Source organism: Nannobrachium achirus, assembly GCF_963921795.1.
Source record: "Nannobrachium achirus genome assembly, chromosome: 4".
Classification (NCBI taxonomy): Eukaryota; Metazoa; Chordata; class Actinopteri; order Myctophiformes; family Myctophidae; genus Nannobrachium; species Nannobrachium achirus.
The window spans coordinates 75793307-75813241 of record NC_137813.1 but is presented as its reverse complement, the minus strand read 5'-3'; the positions used below and the strand labels follow the sequence as shown (position 1 = coordinate 75813241).

Below are 19935 nucleotides of genomic sequence, written 5' to 3'. Positions count from 1 at the left end.
CTAAGTTGTTACTCTCAGCTCAAAGGGTGTGCTCTTCTAGCCTATGGGCGTGCACTTCTAGCTAATATACAGCCCAGCCAATCAGGCGATTGGACTCCGCCTTTAAATACCTCCACTGCCTCTGAATCATGTCATTCTCTTTTCAGCATGCAACAAGCAACCCACCTCCATCCCATCCAACTCCACCTAGATAGATAGATACCTTTATTATCCCAAGGGGGAAATTCAGTTGTCCAGTAGAAGCACAGCAGTATACAGTTATTTACAAAGTTACAGAGACGTAAGAAAAGATAGATAAGAGGGAAAAAAACAAAAAACAAAGACAAGAGCAGTACAGTACCAATAAAGAGAAGGTGCATCAATAGAGGGGGCGAATAATATATAAGTATATATACATAAAGTGTCTTGCAAAAGAGACCATAGCAGTCAATGCTAGTTAGTGCAAACAAGTATCTCACTGTCATTGTTAAATAAAGCAAAAATACTCAGAAACTACCAACACAACCTAATAGTGCAATGTCAAAAATCAGTGCGAAAAAAGAAGAAACTAGGAAGCGTGTCACCGCAAGACGCACATGAGCACTCTTCCTGGACGGTCCTTGGAGGTCAAAGTCAATACAGCAATAGTTCCTTAGAGGTCAAAGTCAATACAGCAATGGTTCCGTCAGTCTAAGTTAGGAAGGGAGACCTTTTCAAGCGTCCGTTATGTGTCTCGTTGTACAGCTTAAGGGCAGCCGGTACAAAAGATTTTCCTAATCTCTCACATCTCCGTCCTGGGTAGGTAAAGCGGTCGTTTCCTCTCTTACTCCAGTAACTGGTGATCTCTAGATGGAGGGGGTGGGAGGAGTTCTCCAAGATGGAATCTAGCTTCCTCGCTGTGCGCACCCTGGTTACTTCCTCCACCCCCTGCAGAGAGGACCCAACGACAGAGCCTGCTTTCTTCACCAGTCTGTTTAGGTTAAACGTGTCACCTGCTCTGTTGTTGCCACCCCAGCATGTGTCAAGAGTTAAGACGGAGGTTCACCTGCACTGCCACCACCAGCGTCTAGACTCCATGCGGGCTCTCCCTATTATATTCTAATCCATATGTATAATGCTATTTAAACATTATCATATGTTTAATGTTAATGGAGTCTAATCGCCAAAATGTATTTCATTATTCAATCTGTAATAAATCATTTTGTAACAACGTGAGCCTTCTTAATTGAAGTATCATTTTAAACTACAGTACAAAGTTCTAACCAAAATGGCTGTTATCTCAACGTTTTCCTCACAACATAATCACTAAAATATCGTCACTGTCGGGCAGAAACCTTGTATCAAATGTTTCAAATGTGTACGACCTTTGGTAAAGCAAAGCCCTGCTTCATCATACATGACTGTCACACAAAACGCCTCGCGATGCGAGGCGTTGTGTGCTTGTAGATCTGCTGTTTTCACTAGGTTAGTACATTTTATAGATGATGAATACAAAACGAACGGTTTTGGACATACCCGACAACGACGATATGCTATAAATAGAAGGTGCTGGGAGTGAAAATTATAATGTAGGGGTGCCTCGGATTAAAACAATATTCATGGGGTGCCCTGAGACAAAAAAGTTTGGGAACCCCTGTACTAGGGGCCATTTATGAGATCAGAGCAGATTCACTAAAACATTAAAATAAGAGCCATGTAGCCATGGCCGCCGAGTGAATGACTGATGACCGAACTCACCGAAACGCAGCAGGTCCCTTGACTTAGATAGTCAGGTGATCTCCAAACTACAATGCATCGATCGATCCCCAGCCAAATCATGGACATCCATATGATAAAGATTCAGCGCTGCTCAGTGCTGCAGGCTGAAGCATGAGGCGCTGATGTAGCCCTCATCTATACTGCACTTAGCTGCTTGATGTAGCCCTCATCTATACTGTACTTAGCTGCTTGATGCAACCCTCAGCTATACTGTACTTAGCTGCTTGATGTAGCCCTCATCTATACTGCACTTAGCTGCTTGATGTAGCCCTCATCTATACTGTACTTAGCTGCTTGATGTAGCCCTCATCTATACTGCACTTAGCTGCTTGATGTAGCCCTCATCTATACTGTACTTAGCTGCTTGATGCAACCCTCAGCTATAGATCCTGTGAGGCGAAGCGCTAACCACTGCGCCACCGTGGCCCCCAAAACTCAAGATTCTTGATACATAAAAGATACATAAAAGATGACAAGGATCTCCCCCAGGAGTACAATCTTTAGTTCAATGAAGAGAGTAGTGCACGCACATCCGTGGCCCAGGTGCTAGACAAGCAGAATCATGAAGAAGGACATAGAGTGTGCACACTGGTTAAGCTCCATAAGTTTATTGCTGGTCAACGTTTCAATCTTAATAGATCTTCATCAGGACATAAATGAATGGTCATACACACCTGCATTTAAATAGACTGTCACCTATGCACTGATAGGCTGAGGGTGACATGAGTCACAGCAGTCATTAATTGACTGGCCTGGTGTGACAAGTCATTTGAAGGTGTGAACCCATCCAAAATTGTAAATAGCAATACATGTTAACATTAAAAACATTCAAAATATCCCAAGAGATATAGAAAAGCCATACAAAATACACATATCAATATACAGATCTCAATACATATCAGGTACTACAGGGTACAGTGACAAGCTGCAGTATAGGACATCATGCATGAAGTGGTAAAATATATTATAGTCAAGGCAGAAAGAAGACCAATTGTAGGGGAACCAAGGACTTTAAAACCCCTGTGGCAGCACATTTTCACAAAGCCCAACATTGCATTTCCTCATTAAAATATATATGCATTGAGCGTGTCACTTTACCACCTAGAGGGGGAGTTATTGATTCTTTACTCCTCAAGAGGGAAGCCTTTTGGATTTCCACCTTAGATACGGTAAAAAAAAAAGGTTTAAATTAATCCTTTAACATTAGGCCATTCCTGTAAGTCACATCAGGTCCTTGGTTTTCCCTCTACTGTTTTTAGTATTATGTTTTTTATCTGGGTATATTACCCCCTACTCGTTGCCGTAGCAGTCAGTTCTACTACGGCAGAATGCACCGCTTCACGTAGTGATCACAACGTCGACATCAGGTGAGTGATTTTACTACTGTGGACGCATTTTTGGCATCTTGGCATAATTACACTTGTATTGTTATTACGGCTTTTCTCCTTTTTTTGTGAAGCAATCGTGATGTTGTTCTTTATACATGAAGCACTTTGAGCTGCAGTCTCTGTATGAAAGGTGCTACTATATAAATAAAGTGTATTATTATTATTATTATCTGGGCTAAATTAATTCAGTGAACAGTCCACAAACTGTGCGAAAGTAAGATAGGCTTTCCACACAGCATGTTGAATAAGCTCTGCCGCGAGCTGTGCCCCTTCTAGCTCAGTCGGCCGTCTCAAAGACTAGAACCGGATTTCTCAGCCCTTACGAGGCATCATCTTCAGTCACAATAAACTAAACTACTTCGCTACTCACCTAACCAAAGGTCGTTTTACGTTGTTGAAAGTCTATTCTCCGCGGTGGGGAACCTCTCAGCACCCCACCCACTCTTTAAAATAGATTATTTTTGTCATGAAATAAAACGCATCCAACTCGACCGCCGCTTATTTCCGGGTTGTGTCTACGGTGGCTCGAGGTGGGTGCATTTTATTTCATGACAAAAATAATGTATTTTACAGAGTGTGTGGGGTGCTGAGAGGTTGCCCACCGGAGAATAGACTTTCAACAACGCAAAACTGCATTTGGTTAGATGAGTAGCGAAGTAGTTTAGTTAATTTGACTGAAGTTGAGCCCTCGTAGGGGTAAAGAAATCCTGGTCTAGTCTTATAGCCTGCCGCCTGTCAGAGGGAACTGACCCTCTGGACCAGAGAGCTATGTGTGCCACTGACACAGGCATCATCATAGCACACTGCTTATATGTTGTTCAGATTGAAACCACACAAGTCTGGTATGGCTTGGCAGGGATCTCCAAACCGCTCTCTCGGCCACAGCAGGCTGGCACTCCGGCCGGGCAAGAGTCTTCCACGGGCGTGGGCATGCCCTGTGCACTGATCTGCTGAACGTGTTGCCTGGAGAAAAGTAACACAGAAGGATTTAGATAGCTATAGAAAGATGTGGGACAGATCAAAAATGCAAGCTCCACTAATATTATAATATGACATGCTTTATTAGAAATAATACCAAGAAGAAACATAATACAGAGGAGGCAAACCGACGATGTCTTGTACTCACCAGGCAGGTCGGGACATGACATAGTGAATGTCAGGCCTCTGGAAGCCATTGAAGGTAGTGGCAATGGTCACAGAATAGGCACCCATGTTCTCGAACAGGAGCCAGTCACCCACCTGCATGTCAGGCAGGTTGCACTGCTCTGCAATGCGGTCCAGACCATCACATGTTGGGCCCCAGATGCTGCAGGGGTACATAACCTCATCCGGCTTTGGCTTCTGTTGAAAAACATAAAAGGTTCAGTCAGCATTAGCTTGTTTTGTAACGTGTTATGAGACACTCATAAGAATGAATCTGTTCAAGTTGATTCGGTTCATTTGAACTTGCCTTGTGCAAGGTTGGCAGACAGTGTGCATGTTCAGCGATGATACAGTTGAAGGAGCCGTACACTCCATCGTTGACATAGTACATCAGGGTCCGGTCACTGGTCCAATCGTCTTCCTCTGTGGAGAAGACATCAATAACCCCCGTTACAACCAGGAATGTCACCAATAACTTAATTGCAGTTTCAGAGGGATGAGAGTAATCTTTCTTATAATTCAACACTCTTACCATCAGAGCCAGGTTCGTTCATGATGACTTTCTTGGCGATGATGTTGACTGCCAGTGTGTAAGCAGAGGCCACATAGTAGCGACCTGGCTCAGCAATGACCCTCACGCCACTGTCAGCTGGGAAATACTTGTCCACAGCAGGGTTGATTACAGCCGTGATCTGGCAATGACAAAAGAGAAGGGAAAAAAAGACTTAATAAAACACAACAAATTTTAGCATATCTGATGCTCATGATGAAATGCATAGAAAATGTACCTCTTCAAACTTTAGCTTGGTGTCTTCTGAACCAGGGAATCCACCACCGATGTCCAGGAGGGTCATGTTGTATCCCAGCTCCGCCTAGAGATGACAGAGGATTCATCTAAGTTCACTAACTGCTCTATTCACAATAGCTCTATCACAGGGCAGTTCCCATATGTATCGTGATCATCAATAGCACTCATCCCCTTACTCACCCCCATGTCGAAGACACAGCGGGCATCAGAGATGGCCTGGGTGTAGGTCTCTGGGTCAGTGCAGCCACTGCCAACATGGAAGCTGACGCCAATCACATCCAGTCCCAGCTCCTTGGCCCGCTCCAGCAGACCCCAACATGACTTGAGCTGGGCTCCAAACTTCACACTCAGACGGCACACTGCCTTGGAATCATCCGTGGCAATACGCAGCACCAGCCTGAACACCAAGACAAATGCAAATTAGAGCACAGAAGGACAAAATCTGAAGTTTTATAATGTTAGTCAATAATGAATAATGTGCTTTAAAAGGAGCTCTTACTTGGCATTGTCGTGATAGCGGGCCACTTTCATGAGCTCCACTTCACTGTCAAAGGTCATCATCTGGACCCCATGAGCAGAGGCATACTTGATCTGAGAGACCTGCTTGCAGGGGTTGGCATAGATGATCTTACTTGGATCCACTCCCAGAGACTGGACCAGCTGTATCTCCGTCTGCGTGGTTACAAAGTCAACATCAATGACATGGCCATTTTAGATCCTTGCGTGTGCTGCCTCAATGGTTCAAACAAGCACATTAAAGGAATATCTACAGTAAAACACCAAGTGTCATCCAAACACACCTTGCTGGCACAGTCAAAGCCGGCCCCCAGGGCGTCCAGCGTCATAACCACTGCCCGGCTGTCGTTGCACTTGACGGCGTAGAACGGGGTGATCCGAGGCAGGGCCCTCGCCCAGCGCAGGTGCTTCTTCAGCACGTCCCCCAAGTCGCAGACGTAGAAGGCATCGCCGTCATCCTGGAGGAAAAAGGATATCGTTGCTGTCAGGTAGAAAACTTGTATTCCAAAACTGTTCGTTTTGTGTTTTATAATTAAAAAGATTATTTAAAATAGTGAAAATAGCTGATCTACAAGCACACAGCTTACCGTCATGGATGACTCGTTGATCTTCTGCTCGACGATGTCCCGGGCAGAGAAGCCCTCCTCCAGGAATGCAAAGTCAGTGAGTGTGTTCATGGTCACAGTACAACCTTTTGATTGGTCTCTAAAAGGAAACTCTGGAACAGAGAAACAATATGCATGTTGAGATAACACTGACTTCTGAGAATACTACTATTTTGCACTCCCGATTCTTACTAGTAGCTATACCACAATGAAGAAATACTTTGTTACAAGTAAAAGTGCTTGCTATGTATCTGTCTTTCTATTTTCACTATATTTGAAATAGGGCGTAATATATATATACCTCCTAGTCAGAAATACACAATCTGTCTTCGAGATGTAGTGGAGTGAAATTCTTTAGTATCCAGTGATACACACACTTAAATATAGCAGGCCTGCAGATACTAAAACAATGTTTTACTTAATGTACTTTGTTACTGTCCAACACTGCATGCTACTCACTTTGATAGTAAAGAGATGAAATTCCCTTCAGCTCTTATCAGGTGCAGAGCAGCCAAGGCGGTTCACCAGTAAAGTTGAACCCTTTCAGATAAGACTCGAGGCCAGGGCCTGAAGCGTAGCCAGTGTGTGCTTTCCTAAAGTGATTATTCTGAAAGCAAAAGCACACATGGTCATTGTTTAGACTCAAAATCTACATTACCACAAAAACAAGAGTGATTAAACAACACATCTGAGCACTTTCTTTACTTGAACAGGTTCTGAGCTTGTGACTAAAATCGGAATATTGAGTGATGCACGCCTGTTTATCTCGTCAATCTCTCCCTAAGGACGGGGAGGGTGCCACAGCTGTGGAAGTCCTCCTGCATCGTCCCGGTGCCTAAGAAGACCTGTCCCTCTGTCTTAAATGACTACAGACCAGTTGCTTTGACCTCACAGGTCATGAAGGTCTTTGAGCGGCTGGTACTGAACCAACTGAGACCAAAAGTTAGTGGACCCCCTTCAGTTTGCTTATCAGGCCAACATCGGGGTCGACGACGCCATCACCTACATGCTCAACAAGGCCCTCACCCACCTCGAAGATCTGGGCTGCACAGTCAGAATCATGTTTTTTTTACTTCTCCAGGGCCTTCAACACTATCCAGTTCTTCTGCTTGCGCAGAAGCTCGCGCTGATGGGGGTGGAAAGGGGCCTGGTTGCATGGATTATGGACTACCTCTCGGGCAGACCACAGTACGTGAGGCTGCAGAACTGTAGATCTGATGTGCTCCTTTCCTGTTCACTCTCTACACTTCTGATTTCCGCTTCAACTCCAAGACCTGTCATCTACAGAAGTTCTCAGATGATACCGTGGTGGTCAGCCAGATCTCTGGTGAAAACACGTCTGAGAATGATGGTGTGGTGAAGGACTTTGTGCAGTGGAGCGAGGCCAACCATCTCCGGCTTAATGCTAGCAAGACCAAGGAGATGGTCGTGGACTTTCGTACGACTAATCGTGTTCCCCCGGGGCCTAGCACCATAAACGGAGAGGTGGTGGAGTTTGTGGACAACTACAAATTCCTTGGAATGCACCTGAACAGCTCTTTGGACTGGTCTGACAACGCTGCGGCGATCCTCAGCAAGGGGAAGAGCAGGCTGTTCCTCCTGAGAAGACTGAGATCGTTTGGCGTGTGCAACAAGATGCTTCAGATGTTCTACCTGTCAGTTATGGCTAGTGTTCTCTTTTTTGGAATATCTTGCTGGGGGGGCAACAACAGAGCGGGTGACACTGCCAACCTCAACAGACTGGTGAGGAAGGCGGGCTCTGTCGTTGAGTCCTCCTTACAGGGGGTGGAGGAAATAGCCAGGGTGCGTACAGCTAGGAAGCTGATCGCCATTTTGGAGAACTCCTCCCATCCCCTCTAGCCTGAGATCTTTGGTTACTGGAGTAAGAGAGGAAACAACCGTTTCCGCTACCCAGGACGGAGGTGCGAAAGACTTGGAAAGTCCTTTGTGCCGGTTGCTCTCAAGCAATACAACAAGACTCATGATGGTCGCTTGCCTAGGCCTAATTGGATTACCTAGGACAACTGTTACCTTGCACTACTGGAACAAAAGTTGTACTGACTCTGACCTCTAACGTACTGTTCCCTGAGAGGGTTGCTGTGGCGTCTTGCTGTGGCTCCCATTATTTCTTTAACCCTTGGATGCATGAATACCTACACTCTTCCATGAGTGGGGTCAAAAATTGGATAACATTTTTAAAAGTTAAAAGTTTTGCTATAAACTACTTTGCTCTCACACATAACTCTGCCATACTTTTGCCTAGCAACGTGATTTCAACTTTAAAACGCTCACACGACTTTTGCCTTTTTTCCGCCAATAGGGATGAGCTGTAATTGTTGAAGCCCCACCCCCTCTGTCAACTAAACGCGTGCAGCAGCTGTCACACTTTGCTGTCACACTTTGCTCTCACACGTAACTCTGGCATACTTTTGCGTAACAACGTGATTTCAACTTTAAAACACTCACACGACTTGGCACTTTTTCCGGCCAATAGGGACAAGCTGTAATTGTTGAAGCCCCACCCCTTCTTCCCTCCTATTGGCTGGGCTTTAAACATCCATAACTCCAGTTTGCAGCATGGTACCGTCTCGAAACTTGGTGTCTGGACTTAGACGGCCAATATGGACAAGCTGTAATTGTTGAAGCCCCACCCCCTCTTACAAGTCTGTTGTTTCCACCCGCCGTGGCGGTCGCTTCTTTCCCTTAGGGCATCTTACTGGTAATAGTAATAATAGTAGTAGTAATAGTAGTAATAATAGTTGCGACCGTAGTAGTAGAGTCACAATCTGAAGTTCTGTGACCATCTTCTGGGAAGGATGTTTTGATGATTGATTTGATGTCTATGGACCCTTTATAAAAGATTTAGCCCCCAGGTCCCTCGCAAAAATCCTGGCATATTCTAAAAACTAACTTTTGATCCAGATGAAATAGAATCATGTATGAAGACGCTTTTTCATACAAGTCAACCATGAGTATTCCAAATCTGACACCATGTAAATCATAAGACCTCCTTTGATTAGCATAATGCATGTTTAATTAGAATATTTTATGCATTATATTTAACAACTCAAAGCAAACACGTGGTCAGTTGCGTTATTCCAAGTACTTATTTTTACAAATATTATTATTCCTGTACATCTGACCACAAATGAGGCAGTAAATATTCAAAAAATCTCACCCGTGCGAAGTGAGCGGTGCAAACTAATTCCTGTAAGGGCGCCTGCGCGAATCAGTGTTGATAGGCATGCATGGCAATATGCTTTGTGTTGTGTATGATGTCAGTCTAGAGGTCTGCTCAGACTATATAAGGTTTTCGTGTGTCCTGACCTTTACACCGGCTCAAAACGAACACCTCCCAGGATTCGAAACAGCAACCATAGACTGCAGGGTTTAATGTAGCGTGGTCGCTGTCTTGAATCCTGGGTGGGGGTCGATTTGCGCCAGAAAGGTCCAGGATATGCGGTTGGTCAGACTTTTTCCCTCTAACTTTGACTGACGGCCAACGCCAAGAAGTGCTGGGTTGCCTCTTGGAAACAGATTATGTCGGGAGTATATTATGCGCAACATACCAGCCAGGTTTGTTAGTATCCTTGACCAGACCAAAGGCTAATAACAATTTATCGTGCACATTCATGTGCACATTTATGTGTCACCAGAAACTCCATTTTGAGTAGCCGAGATGCCGGGAGAAACTCCTAATTGTCGCTGTCTGAAACCAGATAGAGCCAAATATAGCTTCTTGTGGGTTATAAAGCAAGGGGGAGACAGAGGGAGAACAGACAGGATGTCAGACAAACAGCCTGGCCATTAACAGCCTGGTGGCAGTCAAAGAGTGAATAGAAGAGAAAAATAATGTACAGAGGACCCACCTGTACAGAGGACCTAAGGAGAGACCCACCTGTACAGAGGACCTAAGGAGAGACCCAACTGTACAGAGGACCTAAGGAGAGACCCACCTGTACAGAGGACCTAAGGAGAGACCCACCTGTACAGAGGAATAAAAGAGAATTGGAACCTGTTCCAGCAGATCACTATGAAGGCTATACAGAAACTGTCTTAGAAGATATCACTCTCTCTTTCTCAGAACAGGAGAAGAAACATAATATCACAGAGGACCTTTTCGTCAAGCTGTGGTACAACCGTTTAATCAAGCCAGAAAGGAATTTCACAGACTGATCCCTCCCAGAAGAATGGTAAGAGCCATGCTAGTAGCCCTAAGGGCAATCAAACGATGAATCCATACAGAGGACTCTGGTGGTCGTCAGTTAGGCAACCAGGGACCTTATTTGCCTCTAGATTTTTGTTTATGACCCTATACTAATTATTTCGGCAAAGCCGAAGTATTTGAATTTCATACCACGATTATTTTGACCAAAGAATCATCCGTTATCCTGGGGCGGAACATTTGGTCTAGTTAACTCATGTTACCCTCATTAGTGACAGCATAATCTTTTTTTCCAAAAGCTGTTTATTTGTATTTTAAATTTTTTGGAACCACAGACCTTGCAGCAACAGCTGTACAACCAAGTACAACAGCTTTTGATTGTTTTTATTCTTTTGAAATTGTGTTTATATTGCCCTGTTGTGAAGTGCACAGAGACCCCTCGGGGTGATTTTGTACTATAAATAAAAATAAACTGAAACTGAAACTGAAACTGTCAGCCAAGTACAACAACTGTCAGCTATGTTCAAGACCACTGACTTGACTGAATCTTTCAAGAAGAGCTGGGCCCGAAGAGCCCGAAGAACTGGGCAATCAGTGGATACCCAGTGGATATTGTGTTTATTTGTATTTTAAACTTGTATTAGATGGCTATCATTTATATCCACAGTCTGTCTAAAAGTGTGGTTATTTTATCGCTTATAAGTGAATATTCATCTAATACAATTTTGAAATTCAAGGTTAGCACCGCTCAATAAGTTTTTATGACGTATCTAGGCGGCCTAAACGCGTTATGACGTATTTTACGCGGCCTAAACACGTTCTAAATCAGAGTTAACCAATCGGGTGCCTATGTGACTATGACATCATGGACAGATCAACAGAATCGAAGTGTTTCATTGGTCTAGCGGACTCATGTCATCATCATTTGTGACATCATGGTTTTGGTAAAAAAGCGGTCTATAGGAGCGGTTAGCACCGCTCAAAAAGGTGCTATTTGTTGTCATGTACTGTAAAAAGCTAGTATTTCGAAGTGAAGCAGTGAACTGTTATTCTATGTGTTCTAGAGTTATGAACTCTGTGATCTGTACATTCTTTATATTCTGAATGAATGAATGAATGAATGATTTTATCTGGAGGGCCGAATTGTCATGTGAAGCTTGACCAATCATCAGACCGGGACGGACACTACACACATATTCTGGACGTGCGGGACAGATCAAACCTGTCATTCTGGACTGAAATGACCATATATGACACATTTTGTTTTTGAAAAAACCTATTCATTCTGGATTGATATTCTGGACGTACGGGACAGATAAAACCTGTTCATTCTGGACTGAAATGACCATATATGGACATGAGGTGACAGACATTTTGCTTTTGAAAAAACCTGTTCATTCTGGACTGAAATGACCATATATGGACATGGGACACACATTTTGTTTTTGAAAAAACCTGTTTATTCTGGACTGAAATGACCATATATGGACATGGGACACACAAAGCCACTCATTGGAAGCAGCTTTCATCGCTTCAAAAAATGTTTATTTTGACTTCTAGACCACATGGTCACATACCAAACGTATCCAAACTTTACAAGTCAACCATGAGGATTCAAAATCTGACGTAATCACAAGACTTAGTTTTGGCCCCGTAATTCAAGATGGCCACCATCCAGTAGAGTGAAAACATAACTTTTGAATACATACTTTATTTGTGGTTTGTAATTTTTGAGCGGTGCAAACCGCTCCTATGAACCGCTTTTTTACCAAAATTATGATGTCACTAATGATGATGACATGAGTTAGCTAGACCAATGAAATTCTGTTGATTTGTCCATGATGTCATAGGCACAGAGGCACCCGATTGGTTCACCCTGATTTAGAACGTGTTTGGGCCGCAGAAAATACGTCATGAAAAATTATGTCATAGGCACAGAGGTACCTGATTGGTTCACCCTTTAGGCCGGAGAAAATAAACATGGTGTCCAATCAAATGCTTACTTGATTATGAATTGATCAAACTGAACAGACCAATGAATTTGAATTTCAAAATTGTATTAAATGAATATCACTCATAAACTGAGAAAATAACCACACTTTTAGACAGACTGTGGATAATTTCACAGGTTATAAATGATAGGCAACTAATACAAGTTTAAAATACAAATAAACAGCTTTTGAAAAAAAATTATGATGTCACTAATGATGATGACATAGACCAAAAGCTCCAAGGCTCAACCATGGTCACCTTGTCCTAATGGCTGGTTCGTGTCTTCTGAATCTTCTGGGAGTATTCTGGGTCTCTCTGACATTGAATGGCTTAATAATTATTAATTATCAATCGTCCTCTTAGGTCTTGGTCTTGGCCTTGGTCTTGGTCTTAAGCTCTAGAGGCAAATAAGGTAGCCTACTGTAGCTCTACTTATTTTGGAAAAGATAAGTATCCACACGCTTCCCCTCTGCTCCAAGGCTCCACCATGGTCACCTTGTCCTTTTGTTTCCTCTCCCAGTAACTACCCCCACAGACAGATCCACTATGGGTAGACAGATCTACTATGGGTAAACAGGACACCCCCACATAGAGTGCCTGATTAATTGTGGACCACGGGTGTCCCTGTCCTGATCTCGGTCCTGACACTTCTATTGGTCTATTGCTGTCCCTTTTGACTGGATCTTATGTTAGGTTTACTATATACCATCTATTGTGATGTAGACATGACATCATGTACATGATTGAATATAATTGGTTTATATTGATGATGTACATTGTGAATGTTAACCTAGTGATTGTGAATGCTAACTTGTCGATGCTGATAAATGCTGACTTGGTGATTGTGAATACTAAACTGCTAGTGTTGAATTTGGCTAATTTATGGTTAGAACAGCTAGCTATTAATTGATCATGGCCACACACACACACACACACACACACACACACACACACACACATACACACATACACACACACACACACACACACACACACACACACACACACACATATATATATTAACCACATTTATATGTAATGTGTTTAATAATAAAGATATTATTTAATATCTTCAATTTAAAAGGGAAAAGCATTTATGATTGCCAGACCCATGAAATGGGTAGGCCTACATAAGCAAATGTCTGTCCGGGTTTTCTATATAAAGGGTATATATGATGATGACATGATGATGACATGCCTACAAAAGGCATGATGTCATAAATGATGATGACAGACAGGGGGTCTGGCACAACCAGGTTGACCTGGTCTAGTTATTTAAAGAAAAGGCTTGAAAATCGAAGTCCACAATATATCATACTCCCTAGATATTTTTGCACCGCTCACTTCGCACGGGTGCAAAACACAAAACACATATCAATCTGAATCAGAGCTGAAATGTCTTGGAAAGGATTCTCTGGAAAGAGGCAGAGCAAGAGCTGGGTGCCAGTGAGAAGTGGGTGACGTACCAGTTTAAATCTCAAAAGATGCCATCCTTTCCTACTGGCCAGAAGGCCAGTGCAGCCAATGAGTGCAGTCTGAGAGGGATACAGGGAGCAATGTCTCTGCATTGGTAGCGCTGCACTAATAGCGCACCACCTACAGTAGATGAGGTGCCATGTTACTTTACCTAACGGGAATGGGTCAATCATCATCTAGTGCCTCCAGGTTGAAATAGTGGATCAACTCTGGCTGGTCTCTGAGAATGAAACATCTGCCCACCTTAATTGCCTTGGCATTATGACAGAGGCTATGCCTCAGACCAAGCCTCAGACAAGAGGAGCCTTTGGCCAGTCTGCCTTTGCGGATGGCAATTGTCCAGTAAGCAGAGAAAAATAGAGCATAGAAGCATAATATGCCATCAAGCTAAATTGTCTAATCCAATGCAGCTATCACAATTTGTATAATTTCCATGAGGAATTGGTGACACAAGCCTTTGTTCAAGGACTCCTTCCTGGCCGTTTTAGAGAGCATATACATGCCCCATTGCCTCAATGCCCTCAAGGAAGCAGAAAGTTACCATCCTTGTTTTGACTGTCCATGCCTATACCAGACAAGCCAAGTGTGGGGAAAGTGATGGTGAAAGTGAATTGAGTCATTACAGGAGCCATTCCCCAGTCTCTACCAGTCAATCACAAGAGGCACTGGATAGACAGAACAAAGGCCTATGCTCTGGCTGCTACCAATGTGGAGAACCGCGACACATAGACCACATGTGGTCCACATCCAGATTTAGAGTTGGATCAGCTGGACAGTTCCCTGCGTGATCTACAGTGACACTTTTGGACAAAGACAACAATGTATACTACACACAGTGGACCAGCCCTACTGTAATCAACAGATCGCCGTATCATTGTGTCAACATCTCCTTATAGGAAGTTGCCAAGGTGCGAACGGCTAGGAAGTTGGACTCCATCTTGAACAACTCCTCCCACCCCCTCCATCTTGAGATCTTCAGTTACTGGAGTAAGAGAGGAAATGACCGTTTTGTCTACCCAGGGCGGAGATGCGAGAGACTAGGAAAGTCTTTTGTACCGGCTGCTCTCAAGCTGTACAACGAGACACACAACGGTCGATTGACAAGGACTACCTTCCTAACGTAGGACGATGGTAGCCTTTTTTTCCTTACTGGAGCTATATCTGCACTGACTTTGACCTCTAAGGACCTTCCAGGGAGGGTGTTTTTTTGTGCGTCTTGCCGCATCACCCTTTCTTGTTTATTTTTTATTTTTTTTTGCTAGTTGTTTTTATCGCTCTGACCTTTGGACACTGCACTATTAGGTTGTGTTAGTAGTTTTCTTTTAGTATTTTTGCTTGTGTTTGACATGATGTAGAGATACTTGTTGCACTAACTAGCATTGACTGTATGGTCACTTTGATTTGGGCACTGTATTATTTTTTGATAGTCGTGCTTTAGGACACTTTATGTATATATATTATTCGTTCCCTTTCCTGTTGTACCTTGCTCTTACTGTACTTACTGTACTCTGTACTCTGTTCTTGTTTTTTCTTTTTATCTTTTTCATACTTCTCTGTAACTTTGTAAATAACCTTATACTGCTGTGCTGCCTCTGGGCAACACATTTTCCCCCTTGGGATAATAAAGGTATCTATCATCTATCTATCTTATTACCAGTAAGATGCCCTAAGGGCGAGAATGCTTCATGTGATATCACAATATCTTCAGGGCATGGCCACGTTACAGGCTACCTTCAATAAACCTACAGTACATGAAGAATAATCTAACGTTTTTCAAATTGCCTAATACGTCCTAATAACCGATATGCATATATGGAAGAATGATGAAACAGCTATGCTCTAGGGTTGTCCTTACGATAACTAATGATGACCTATTGAGTTGAGCTACCTGCAGTTGAGTTGAGCTACCTGCAGATCATTCAGTATTACTAGCGATGGATATGAATAATATTGCCATAGAGACCGGACAACCTATATTTCAATTTATAAAACTAATATATTAGTATATAATATGTCTCCAAGAAAAAGTATGATTTATCAGGAGGAGGAAAAACACAGATCCAAAGAGAACAGTGTGACAGAGGATGAGGAGGATGCAGACCAAAAGACAGGGTGAGGAAGAAGACAAGCATCAAGTTAACCAATCCGACGGGGAGGGGGAGATGCTGAAGAACGAGGAGAAGGAGGAAGACACACAGCTGTTATTTGCATCCTGTTTTCACTGGCGTGGGGCCAGGGCTCCTAGGAAAACTTGATCTTGAGCCTCGAGGGAGGCACAGGTACCCGGACATGCCAGATCCTGTTGGAGAAGTGTCAACACCCAGTGTCAACAATAACATGTTTGCAGTGAGGGAGTTTGGGGGGGGTGCCTAAACAGCATAAGGTTCATTCCAGCTTAATGTTCCTCCAACACCGCACTCCCCTCCCACTCACTCAGGTCGGGTGATGCCATGGTTATGATTAAAATGGTGCCAGATTTGGAATCCTCATGGTTAACTTGTTTGAAAAAAGTGTCTTCATACATGATTCTAGGTCATCTGGATCAAAAGTTTATTTTTAGAGATGCCGGACGCCATTTTGAATTTGACCCTTTAGCAAAAAATGCCGGGATTTTTGTGAGGGACCTGGGGGCTAAATATTTTATAAAGGGTCCATAGAGGTCAAATCAATCATCAAAACATCCTTTCCAGAGGATGGTCACAGAACCTCAGTTTGAGACTCTATAGGCCTACTACTATACTATAGGTTGCAAGTTTAGTGAACGTTGCCTGGCGTTGCCAGCCTCTATCACACACTTCGTTTTGGAAAGAGAGTCTGGGATTTCAGGAAGAGCTTTCATTTCTACGTCATTGCCCCAAACCACGTTCCCCAAGCCTACAGAAACCACGTGCCCCAAGCATACAACCCTGCATAAAACAGAGCGTGATGTCAGAGTTGAAAGTTGAAATCACGTTGCGACGCAAAAGCATGCCAGAGTTACGTGTGACAACAAAGTGTGACAGCTGCTGCACGCGTTTAGTAGACAGAGGGGGCAGGGCTTCAACAATTACAGCTCTTCCCTATTGGCGGAAAAAAGGCCCAAGTCGTGTGAGTGTTTTAAAGTTGAAATCACGTTGCTATGCAAAAGTATGGCAGAGTTAGTGTGAGAGCAAAGTAGTTTATTGCAAAAACGCATTGATTTTAATTGGGGTAATTTTTGACCCCACTCATGGAAGAGTGGGGTAGTGATACATACATTGGAGAGAAGCAACCCAAAAGCAGAGCAAACTAGAATTTGATTTGGCCCTAAACAGAGAATACACCATGGCAGAATACCTGAGCAAGGTGGCCGACCCAAAACAAAGAAAAATCTTGACTAGGTACAGACTCAGTGAGCACAGTCTTGCAATCGAGAAAGGACGTCACAGGCATACCTGGCTCCCTAGAGAAGACAGACTTTGCACCCACTGCACACAAAATGAAGTGGAAACTGAGCTACACTTTCTAACAACCTGTCCGCTGTACCAAGACATCAGAGACACATACTTCCCACAGATCATAACCACCCAAGGAGAGTTTGAAAATATGACCAATGATGAAAAACTCCCATACCTGCTGGGTGAAGTAAAACAATGTGCAAACACAGCAGCAAGATTTGTGAGCTGCTGTGATAAGAGAAGGATATCAAATGGAACCCAACCACCTTAAAAACCATTGTATATATCCCTGCTCTGCCTGCACGTTACCGTGATGCATGAAAACTGTTTTCACCTGTACATATTTTGTTCTGATTGTATTGTATTGTGTACACTTCTGCTTTGGCAATGTAAACGTATGTTTTCTCATGCCAATAAAGCCCTTTGAATTGAATTGAAATTGAATTGAAATTGATACAAAAACTGTAATTTCTTAAAATTAATGAAAGAATAAATAAAAATGCAAATGGCCTCATGTCACAAACATGTTTTATGAGGAATACCTGGAATATGAAAATATTAACACTTTTACTTTTAAAGATTTTGAAGAATAACAACCCCTGGGGTAATTTTTGACCCCACTTATGCATCTAAGGGTTAAACAAAATACACACATGACTGCATTGACTAGCAGTGACTGTTATGTGCACTCTTTTGTTTGGCACTGTTTGTTAAGTTATGCTTGAGTATAGCTTTTTCGTGTGTGTGACGTGTCATTTATGAGCGTTGAATGTTTCGTGGTCACTTTATAATATATATATATATATATATATATATATATATATATTTTTTTTTTTTTTTTTTTTTTTTTTTTTTTGCAATAGCTTTCGACACTATGTTTTGTTTATCTTTTTCTGTGCTTGCTCTTTGGACTGCATCTATCTATCTATCTATCTATTTATCTATCTATCTATCTATCTATCTATCTGTTCTGATACATTGATTCAGGTCAGACTTTGACAGGCCAACTAAGTCTGGTTAGAATTACTTCAGAATCAGATAATATAGTATTTTTAATGTGTACCTATGTAACTACTATAACTCTACGAAATATACAATTAAAAACAAATAGCTTCTCTAAATCATTGACAGAATATACAGCTTTTCAAATGTATCTAACTAGAAGTTTGCGGCCCTTCGGGCCGCAAAAGTCTAGAGTTCAGTTTTTGAAAAAAAAAAGTTTTTTGAGAAAAACATTTTTTTTGGAATAAAAAAGTTTTTTGAAAAAAAAAAGTTTTTTGAAAAAAAAAAAAGTTTTGTGAAAGGTATTGGTGATGCGATGACGTGGTGTATACGGACGCTCAGCTCCCCGGGCCCTTCCCCGTCTTTCTCTCTCTCTCTCTCTCTCTCTCTCTCTCTCTCTCTCTCTCTCTCTCTTCTCCGCTCAGCTCCCCTCCCCCCTCCTCTGTAACTTGATACTCTGGTGACCAGTTTATGAGCACTGTCAAGATACTCCTTCAGGACTGGCTGCTCTGCGTGAGGCGAAAGGTGAAACTTTGTTAAATTGAAATAAATGCGGTTGAAAGAGTGGCATGTTTAAAATGTGGACAGTGCACGCTTGTTTGACGTGGTGGCTATGTTTGTGAGAGGTGTTGTGAGAGAATGGAGCTAAACATTCTGTTTGAGAATTGCCACCACTTTGTGTTTGCTGAATTGTATGTATTAGATGGTTTGACTTTCCTACACTTTGCATTTATGCAGCATTTCTTTTGACTTTTTGTACAGTTTAACGAAATATTAATATAATAGTAGTTGATGATTGACGCGAGAAGGAACCAATGACTGAGCGAGCAAAGTGACGCAAGCACGTTAATTTGCCGGTTCCGGTAAGAGTGCTCTCTCTCGGGGAGCCATGCGGCGTGAGAGCTTCTGGCTGGGAACAGTACAGCCAAGGATAAATGGCACATTAGCCATTGTGTATAACGGACACATAACCGATTACACAACCAGTAGACCCGTTTTCTGACGATTAATAGCCAATTAATGCCAGAAAGAACTACGAAAGACTACATTTCCCCCTTTGATAACAGTAACCGCCCTCGGGGGCTGACGAGCCATGTCCCAAGACATACCACCCGTTATGTTACCTAACGTTACTTACAGCGTTATGACGTTTTTACAACATACACTACAAGAAACAAATGCAATACTTTGTTCCGAACAATATATCATTCATAATGTACCATAACCATAAACAACAACGTAAATTAACGAGCAGTCTTAACACAAAAGTAAAAGAAATATACGAATGACGCGATTATAATATAAGTGTCAGTCTTACCTTAAAAAGCATTTACAAAGAGTTTGTCCATTAGACTAGAATTCTGGGGTTAATAAAAAAAAGTGATCCAGTTCCTGTGGGCACCGCAGTGGAGTGAGCTGTGTCTTTCTGCTGTGTCTGTGGGCTCAGGACTGGAGTAGTGGAGGCTGATGAAAAGACACCGACTGCATTTATAGCCATTTGGTTTCCAAGGCGACGTAGCCAGCTGAAACCGGCCTCCCATTCTATCTACGTATGAACCGGTTTAGGCTTGTCACCGAATCACATGGGAGAGAGAGAACTAGAACTGCTTCACATTAGTTAGTTAGTACTTTGTAAGAGAGGAAGCACTTAAGTTCCCACCCCTGGGGCCAGTTGCACCACCAGAAC

At 42.7% G+C, this 19935-nt stretch overlaps 1 protein-coding gene across 1 annotated transcript; it reads right to left on the bottom strand.

Moving 5' to 3' along the window:
• Nucleotides 1-3943: 3943 nt before the first annotated feature.
• Nucleotides 3944-19688, bottom strand: LOC308283191 (ornithine decarboxylase-like; the record flags this gene model as incomplete). The annotated part of the gene is made up of 11 exons (XM_080723570.1): nt 19567-19688; nt 6657-6804; nt 6180-6310; nt 5877-6050; nt 5576-5748; nt 5257-5473; nt 5057-5140; nt 4801-4960; nt 4576-4691; nt 4252-4466; nt 3944-4088 (listed from the first exon to the last, which is right to left on the bottom strand). The coding sequence occupies exons 3-11, from the start codon at nt 6267-6269 to the stop codon at nt 3944-3946; spliced, it is 1374 nt and encodes a 457-aa protein (XP_080579696.1). The 5' UTR covers nt 6270-6310; nt 6657-6804; nt 19567-19688.
• Between the last annotated feature and the right edge of the window lie 247 nt (nt 19689-19935).